Here is a 10,086-nt window from a genome sequence, read left to right as displayed (position 1 = left end):
TTTAAAAAAATGGCGAGGCTCACCCAAGCCCAAGTCTAGGCCCAAGCCCCTTGGCTCGACCCACGGGGGCACCCAAAGCCTGAATACCTTTGTGCTAGGGTATGAAAACCCATATTTAAATTATTCTTAAAAGAAAATAAATAAATAAATTAATTAATTGTATTCAGAATCTACCTAAAATATATTATAGTACAAAAAAAATAGTTTTAAATTAACCCAATTCTATCACTAACAAAGACCTTATTAAGAATAAAAATGTTATGGATGTTCAATAATTATTGTTATAAGAAAAATAATAAAATAAAAAAAAAAATTCGTGGTTGTTTACATGGTGATATGGGAACCATAAACCATTATCTTTCTTAGGATTTAGAGAAAGCCATAGAATTTGGAGAAAGTGAGCAAAAAAATTAGAGAAAGCCTAATTCTTAGAACTTGGAGAAAGGGAATGGTTTTATTAATGAAAAGAATGTGTGAGAGAGAGGGAGAGAGAGAGAGCTAGCCACGGAGAGAGTCTACATAATGCATCTAGTAGCATGCACAGAAAGTTCATATTTTTCTGGGCTAAGCATAAACCATATACATCAAAATAGAGGGAATTCTTGTGGAAGAAGAGAAGGAGGTTGAGGTTGCATATTTTTCCTACCATTTTATTATTCCATTTCAACTCTACAACTAAGTATGAAAACCCTCTCAATCCTCTCATTTTTTTTACATAATTGAAATTTTCAGATTGTATACATATGATACATTGTCTAAACTGTGTTGAAAATAATCTGTTTTGAATCTGCCAGCATGTTACCCGAATTTTTAGATAATTTTATACTCAAAATTTTAAGATGATTTCTTCTACAAAGTTGTTGATAATGATGTCTAGTTCATCCAGGAATTTTGGTAACAATTTTTGAGCTTCCTACGAATTTATACAAATTTTTAACAAAAATCTGAAATTGTGTTGAAGATAATCTATTTTGAATCTGCCAGCATGTTTGCCTGAATTTTTAGATAATTTTATACTCAAAATTTCGAGATGATTTCTTCTACAAAGTTGTTGATAATGATGTCTAGTTTATCTAGAAATTTTTGGAAACAATTTTTGAGCTTTCTACGAATTTATATAAATTTTTAACTAAATCTGAAACTGTGTTGAGAATAATCTGTTTTGAATCTGCCAGCATGTTTACCCGAATTTTTAGATAATCTTATACTCAAAATTTCGAGATGATTTCTTCTACAAAGATGTTGATAATGATGTCTAGTTTATCCAGAAATTTTTGGCACAAATTTTGAGCTTCCTACGAATTTATACAAATTTTTAACTAAATCTGAAACTATGAGACAAATTTTACTATGTATTTGAAAATTTATTCAAAATCCTATACTAAGCCAAGTATGGTAATTTCTAACTAAAAGATGAGACTTGAGAAATCTAGTTTCATGATAAATTTTTAGATTATGGGTTTGATCTATGAATTAATCTAAATGAATAACGGTATATATAAAGTTAATAATTGACGGTTAATACCAGTTGTTTAGGGTGAGTATTGGTTTTAAAGAGTGTACGAAATTAAGGGTTGACGGTCAATACCGGTTGTTCAGGGTGAGCCCTGGTTTTGAGAATTCTCACGTAAATTGTGTTGCGAAACTCTAAGATGGCACGGGACTTATTTGAACCCTTTTCGGTATTCGGTTTTGGAATAAGGGTGGATGTGCAGGTGGCTCACAGGGAGGTTACTTACCCCTGGTAGACCATTTCCTTGGGGTAGACCACGGATGCCACTACTTGGGTATTTAACTCCGGACGTGGGCATCCCTAGTAGTTACGGTTGGTAATACTTAAATATTTGACCAAGGGAGGGTTTCAAATTAACCGTTGCCATGCTTAGTGGTTGGTAAGTTAAATCTCTTTTGTGAGATTTTGAGTGTCACTTAATTTATTAAAATTACTGAAATTATTCTAATGGTTGTAATTTATGTGTACAATTATATTGTTATCTCATGTTTAGAATCTTATTATTTTTCTCTTAAAAAAAATGGTAGGTTGGTTACGTTTTCTTACTGTGTTGCAAAACTCATGGCATATATTTTGTTGCCCTGGCGTTTCATGCCAGATTATGTCGAAGAAGAGACTGAGGCTAAAATTGGAGCTGCTGCCAATATCGAACCTTGGCTGACTTAGAGTCAAGATTTTATCAAAATAAAATCCTGTTATCCCTTGTATTAGGATTTAACTATGTTGTGACGTTGTGTGTGAACTTGTAGTTTTATTTTGTTGCTAGACTTTGACTATGTAAGAACTTAAAAGTTCCTAATCAGTAGTTAAAAATTTATCTAGCAAGTTATCGTTATTTAAATCTTATGACGTTTCAAAAAAAATTTGGGGCGTCATAGCTTGGTATCAGAGCCTAGGTTTGAACCTTTGGGCCATGGGTAGTAGTTTATTATTTTTACAATTAAGAAAACCTTAAGTTACCAACCATAATTCTCGGTGACTAAGTTAGAACCTTTTTATTTGTAGGATGCCAGGGTCATCAGACATTAACTCTAACGAGAAAAATTTGGTGGAAAACTATGACATAGAATCTGACCCAAGTGAAGAAGTGGAGATGCCTATAGAAGACTATGAATCTGAGCCTGAGCTTGACCCTGAACCTGGTCCTGAACTTGAGCCTGAACTTGAGTCTGAAGAAGTTGAAGAAGTTGTGCCAATATACAAGCCCCCGGAGGTTATTGTGATTGAGTCAGACACTGAAGATGAGTCTATGGAAGGCAATACCGAGGAGAACACTGGAGATATAAGAGCCACGTTTGAGGGTTGGGATGTGCGAAACGGGTTGCAGATTGGCTCTTTTGTATATGTCAGACTTTATCCCCTAGAAGGTTGTGCTTGGAAAACTGAGAGTTGGGTGGGTACCTATATCGGACCTGTCCAGATTCTAAGACAAGAGACTCCCTGGGTATATCAACTAGGCCCCTTTCCGGATGGTTTCACTGAAAGGGTGGGCGACCTTTTTGACTTTTGGAGCCTTCAATATATCATGCCCGACCCAAGCAGAATTGTGAGGAGAGATGGGTCAGTGGACTTCAGGGACTGGAGGATCTACCGGGAGGAGCTGGTGCTGCTACTAGGGCATCGTGTGTGCGAAACTGCTATCTTCGTGAGGGTGCTGTGGCGATTCATGGGACTTTTCCAAGCCACATGGGAGCCGGAAGCCCTGGTGTGGAGAGACTTTCCTTGGCTATTTTAAGGGGTCTTAAGGGGACTATAAACTAAGCTAACCGATTGTTTTGTATGCTCATATGTAAAAATTGCCTAGTTTAGAATTGTGAGTGTAGGAGTTAACTTGGATTGTAGGGGCTATCTTTTGCCCATAGTATGTTATTCAATCTTTTCCTTGTTTTATTTGTATTCTACCAATTGTAGCTTATCTAATCCAGTTAATGAAGTTTTTTTTTAAAAAACTATCCTTGCACATAAATGTAATAATAATAATGATAATAAATAAATGAACAAATCACGAATTACTAAAAAAAAAAAATCCCATCATCCAGAATGGCTGGACGAATAAGAAACAATAACAACGGTAATGGTGATGGAGTGTCTGATGGCGATGTCGCTCGAATTATACGCGCGATTGCTGATAAGGTAGGCAATATACCACCCTGAAACCAAGATCGAAACAAATCGGAAATGATAGCAAAATTTGAAAAGTTACGTCCCCACAAATTCCTTGGTGGACCAAACCCCCATGAAGCTGAAGCTTGGTTAAGACAAATTAAGAAGTTGCTAGATACTTCCGACATCCGAAATGAACAAGATAGAGTGACCATGGCGGCATTTCAAATGGAAGGGGAAGCAGATCATTGGTGGGAAATGATCAAGAGTACTCGACAAGTAGAGACATTAACTTGGAGACAGTTCGAAGATCTGTTCATGGAAAAGTATTTTCCTAACTCGCTAAGGCAATAAATGATTCAAGAGTTCCTCCAACTGAAACAAGGAAAAATGTCAGTCGCTCAATATGCGAACCGTTTTGAAGCTCTCTCACGGTATGCTTCAGCCATAGTAGCAAATGAAGAGGATAAGGTTAGGCGATTTGAATGGGGGTTGGACGCAGACATTAGAAGAAGATTGATCGCAGTGCAACTCTCTACCTATGCTCAAATGATGGATCGAGCTTTAATTGTGGAACGAGAGTTAGCAGATTCCGAGCGCACTCGAAATCAACGATCAAGGAATAACAACCAACCACGCGGAGGAGGTCCAATCCGCAACACCAGAAACCATCATGCACCAGCACCAGCACCTTATGCTGGAGGGGTGCAGCAGCAACAAACGCAGAATTGAGGAAACCAGCAAGGGGGAAACTTTGCAAATGAGTGGAAAGAAAAATGTTTCAGATGTGGTCAGCAGGGGCATCGTCGAAGTGAGTGTCCTCAAGGTGGGGAGTATTTTATGGATCAGCGAGGGACACAACAGTACAACAAATGCTAACCTGGGCAAGGTTCTAAGCCTACTCAAAATACTCAAACCAACAAGGGGCAGCCACAAGCCTCTAGGAATGCAGGCCGACCAAGAACACAACCACAAGGAGCTGGAAATGGGAAGAAACCAGGAGAGACTAACCAACAGGCAATAGGGAGAATGTATGCTCTCCAAGAAGAAGAAGATGTTGATAACCCATCAGTAATTTAAGGTATGTTAATCCTTATGAATTCTTGGGTTAAAGTATTGTTTGATTCTGGAGCTTCGCATTCTTTTATATCCACTGCATGTGTGACAAGTTTGGGTCTAAAGCTAGAGACGCTAGGGATAGCTATGAGTGTCACTTCGCCCTTAGGAGGTTAAACCCGAGTAAATCTAGTATGTAAATCTTGCGAGCTAGAAATCTCCAGTTCACATTTGATCTGTGATCTAAGAGTTATGGATATGTCTGATTTTGACGTCATCCTAGGAATGGACTGGTTGTCAGTTCATCAAGCCATTATTGATTGTTACTGTAAGACAGTGACAGCATCCTCCCTTAACGACACGAAAGTTCAATTTAAAGGGGATAGACAAGATTCTCTAACTCTAACGTGTCGCAAGTCGCGATGGCATGATCAACTAACCGGATGGTTGGCGAGCCTAATTTTGGAAGACGAAAATCGAGAGGATCCAGGATTACCCCATGTGGTGTGCAAATACGTTGACGTTTTCCCTGATGAATTACCGGGATTACCCCCAAAACGAGATGTAGATTTCACGATTGAGCTTCAACTTGGGACTTCGCTGATTTCAATAGCACCACATCGTATGGCGCCAGCTGAACTTCGAGAATTGAAGGAGCAGTTGCAAGAACTGTTGAATAAAAAGTTCATCAGACCAAGTACGTCTCCTTGGGGAGCGCCAGCATTATTCGCGAAGAAGAAGGATGGAACCTTAAGATTGTGCATCGATTATCGACAACTAAATCGAGCCACCATTAAAAATCGATATCCTTTACCCAGAATTGATGACTTGTTCGATCAATTAAGAGGTTCAAAATGTTTTTCCAAAATTGACCTTAGGTCGGGATATCACCAACTTCGTGTCAGAGGAGAAGATATACCCAAAACTACGTTTCGAACCCCGTTATGGCCACTTTGAGTTTGTGGTAATGCCATTTGATTTAACGAATGCGCCTGGGGTATTCATGAGTTTAATGAACAAAATTTTTACCCCCTATTTGGACCAATTTGTGGTAGTATTCATTGACGATATTTTGATATACTCACGATCAGAGGAAGACCACGAGCAACATCTGAGAACCGTTTTGCAAATTCTAAGAGAAAACCAATTGTATGCTAAAGCTAGCAAATGTGAATTTTGGCTGAAGGAAGTAAAGTTCTTAGGTCATGTTGTATCTGAATCAGGGATATCAGTGGATCCTGCTAAAGTAGAAGCAGTAATGGGGTGTAAACAACTTAAGAATACGTTTGAGATTCGTAATTTATTGGGATTAGCAGGTTATTATAGGAGATTCATTCAGGATTTCTCCAAATTAGCCAAGCCGATGACACGCCTAACGCAAAAAGGAGTAAAGTTTGAATGGAACGAAGCGTGTGAGCAGTCATTTCAAGAACTCAAAAAGAGACTGACAAGCGCTCCCATATTAATCATACTCGAATGCGACGTTGGGTACACTGTTTACTGTGATGCCTCTAAAGAAGGGTTAGGTAGTGTGTTAATGCAAAACGGGAACGTAGTGGCTTACGGATCAAGACAATTGAAGAAACATGAAAAAAATTATCCTACTCATGATCTGGAGTTGGCAGCTGTGGTCTATGCACTTAAGACTTGGCGACATTACCTTTATGGCGAAAAATTTGAGATATTTACCGATCACAAAAGCTTGAAGTACTTGTTCACACAAAGAGATTTGAACATGAGGCAGAGACGCTGGGTGGAGTACCTTGAAGATTACCAATTTACCTTGTCTTATCATCCCGGAAGGGCTAATGTTGTAGCAGATGCACTAAGTTGAAAGACAAAGGAGATTGTAGCCAACATATCAATTAAAGAATAGGAAATGGTAAGCACTGTGAATGGGTTTAAGTTACAACCAGAGACTCAGAATGGGAAGGGTAGGTTGTTTACAATAGTTACAACACCCCAGCTTCTTACCAAAGTGTTGGAAGCCCAAAGATTTGATTAGGAGATTGACTCCATCAAGGCCCGATTAGTGTCCAGGGAATCTTCACCGGGTTGGACGCTCCATCAAGATGGTAGTCTAAGGTATTTAGGTAGAATTTTTGTGCCAAACATCAAACAATTAAGAGACGAAGTACTTAAAGAATTTCACCATTCAATTTTTGCGGTCCATCCGGAAGGAAACAAGATGTACCAAGATCTTAAGCGACAGTATTGGTGGAGTGGAATGAAGAAGGACGTTGCTTAATTCGTATCTAAGTGCTTGATGTGTCTGCAAGTGAAGGCAGAACATCAAAGGCCGGCAGGGAAACTCCAACCTTTACCAATACCCAAGTGGAAATGTGAACATATAACAATGGATTTTGTAACAGGATTACCCCGGTCGCCGCAAGGCCATGATGCCATTTGGGTAGTGGTTGATCGATTAACTAAGACGGCACATTTCCTACCAATAGGACCAGCAGGCACACTCGAATCTTTAAGCCGATTATTTATTCGAGAAATCATTAGATTGCATGGAGTACCAGTCTCAATAGTGTCAGATCGTGATTCTCGTTTTACGTCACAGTTCTGGCAAAGTCTGCAAAAGGCCTTGGGTACAGAGTTATGTTTTAGTACAGCTTTTCACCCTCAAACTGACGGTCAATTAGAAAGAACAATTCAGACTTTAGAAGACATGCTTCGAGCTTGTGTGATGGACTTTAAAGGTAGTTGGGAGAAATATTTACCACTAGTCGAATTTTCTTGCAATAACAGTTTTCAAGCAAGTATTGGTATGGCACCGTATGAAGCTTTGTACGGACGGCCTTGTCGATCACCAATATGTTGGACAGAAGTCGGAGAAGCACCTCTTTTAGGGCCATAGTTAGTTCAAGAAACTACCGAGAAGGTGAAACTAATTAGGCAAAGGCTTGAGACCGCTCAGAGTAGGCAGAAAAGCTATGCAGATCAAAGGAGAAGACCTTTAGCATTTAAAGTTGGAGATCATGTGTTTCTGAAAATACAGCCTCGCCAAGGAGTTGTTCGTTTCGGAAAGAAGGGAAAGTTGTCACCTCGCTTCATAGGGCCTTTTGAAATTTTGGACAAAATAGGAGAAGTGGCGTACCGTTTGGCTCTACCGCCTCAACTGGCTGGAGTACATAATGTTTTCCACGTCTCTATGCTACGGAAATACGAGCCACACCCTTCTCACATCGTCAATTGAGAGGAAATTAATCTTGATGAAGACGTGACATTTGAAGAAAAGCCTGTCAAGATTTTAGATCGTCGCGAGAAGAAATTACGAGGTAAAACTATACCATTGGTTCGAGTTTTCTGGAGACATTGTGGGACGGAAGAGTCAACGTGGGAGCGAGAAGATATGATACGTATCAATTACCCTCAACTTTTCGAGTCTAAAGGTACGAATTAATTTCGAGGACGAAATTTTTTTTTAGGAGGGTAGATTGTGAAAACCCATATTTAAATTATTCTTAAAAGAAAATAAATTAATTAATTAATTAATTGTATTCAGAATCTACCTAAAATATATTATAGTACAAAAAAAATAGTTTTAAATTAACCCAATTTTATCACTAACAAAGACCTTATTAAGAATAAAAATGTTATGGATGTTCAATAATTATTGTTATAAAAAAAATAATTAAAAAAAAAAAATTCGTGGCTGTTTGCATGGTGATATGGGAGCCATAAACCATTATCTTTCTTAGGATTTAGGGAAAGCCATAGAATTTGGAGAAAGTGAGCAAAGAAATTAGAGAAAGCCTAATTCTTAGAACTTGGAGAAAGGGAATGGTTTTATTAATGAAAAGAATGTGTGAGAGAGAGGGAGAGAGAGAGAGAGCTAGCCACGGAGAGAGTCTATATAATGCACCTAGTAGCATGCACAGAAAGTTCATATTTTCTGGGCTAAGCATAAACCATATACATCAAAATAGAGGGAATTCTTGTGGAAGAAGAGAAGGAGGTTGAGGTTGCATATTTTTCCTACCATTTTATTATTCCATTTCAACCCTACAACTAAGTAAGAAAACCCTCTCAATCCTCTCATTTTTTTTACATAATTGAAATTTTCAGATTGTATACATATGATACATTGTCTAAACTGTGTTGAAAATAATCTGTTTTGAATCTGCCAGCATGTTACCCGAATTTTTAGATAATTTTATACTCAAAATTTCAAGATGATTTCTTCTACAAAGTTGTTGATAATGATGTCTAGTTTATCCAGGAATTTTGGTAACAATTTTTGAGCTTCCTACGAATTTATACAAATCTTTAACAAAAATCTGAAATTGTGTTGAAGATAATCTATTTTGAATCTGCCAGCATGTTTGCCTGAATTTTTAGATAATTTTATACTCAAAATTTCGAAATGATTTCTTCTAAAAAATTGTTGATAATGATGTCTAGTTTATCTAGAAATTTTTGAAAACAATTTTTGAGCTTTCTACGAATTTATACAAATTTTTAACTAAATCTGAAACTGTGTTGAGAATAATCTGTTTTGAATCTGCCAGCATATTTACCCGAATTTTTAGATAATCTTATTCTCAAAATTTCAAGATGATTTCTTCTACAAAGATGTTGATAATGATGTCTAGTTTATCCAGAAATGTTTGGCAACAAATTTTGAGCTTCCTACGAATTTATACAAATTTTTAACTAAATCTGAAACTGTGAGACAGATTTTACTATGTATTTGAAAATTTATTCAAAATCCTATACTAAGCCAAATATGGTAAGTTCTAACTAAAAGATGAGACTTGAGAAGTCTAGTTTCATGATAAATTTTTAGATTATGGGTTTGATCTATGAATTAATCTAAATGAGTAACGGTATGTATAAAGTTAACAATTGACGGTTAATACCAGTTGTTTAGGGTGAGTATTGGTTTTAAAGAGTGTACGAAATTAAGGGTTGACGGTCAATACCGGTTGTTCAGGGTGAGCCCTGGTTTTGAGAATTCTCACGTAAATTGTGTTGCGAAACTCTAAGATGGCACGGGACTTATTTGAACCCTTTTCGGTATTCGGTTTTGGAATAAGGGTGGATGTGCAGGTGGCACACAGGGAGGTTACTTACCCCTGACAGACCGTTTCCTTGGGGCAGACCACGGATGCCACTACTTGGGTATTTAACTCCGGACGTGGGCATCCCTAGTAGTTACGGTTGGTAACACTTAAATATTTGACCAAGGGAGGGTTTCAAATTAACCGTTGCCATACTTAGTGGTTGGTAAGTTAAATCTCTTTGGTGAGATTTCGAGTGTCACTTAATTTATTAAAATTACTGAAATTATTCTAATGGTTGTAATTTATGTGTACAATTATATTGTTATCTCATGTTTAGAATCTTATTATTTTTCTCTTAAAAAGAATGGTAGGTTGGTTACGTTTTCTTACTGTGTTGCA

General features: G+C 37.6%; 1 protein-coding gene across 1 annotated transcript; it reads left to right on the top strand.

Annotated features, from left to right (window-relative positions):
* Window positions 1-4,924: 4,924 nt before the first annotated feature.
* LOC145818258 (uncharacterized) lies at window positions 4,925-7,877 on the top strand. Its single transcript, XM_082912900.1, has 3 exons — window positions 4,925-5,369; window positions 5,764-6,302; window positions 7,680-7,877. The coding sequence occupies exons 1-3, from the start codon at window positions 4,925-4,927 to the stop codon at window positions 7,875-7,877; spliced, it is 1,182 nt and encodes a 393-aa protein (XP_082769026.1).
* The last annotated feature ends 2,209 nt before the right edge of the window (window positions 7,878-10,086 follow it).

Source organism: Camellia sinensis, unplaced genomic scaffold (assembly GCF_055761805.1).
Source record: "Camellia sinensis isolate YWXY unplaced genomic scaffold, ASM5576180v1 Unanchor6, whole genome shotgun sequence".
In the NCBI taxonomy this organism is placed as follows: Eukaryota; Viridiplantae; Streptophyta; class Magnoliopsida; order Ericales; family Theaceae; genus Camellia; species Camellia sinensis.
The sequence above is the reverse complement of the archived record's forward strand: the minus strand, read 5'-3'. Positions and strand labels throughout refer to the sequence as shown.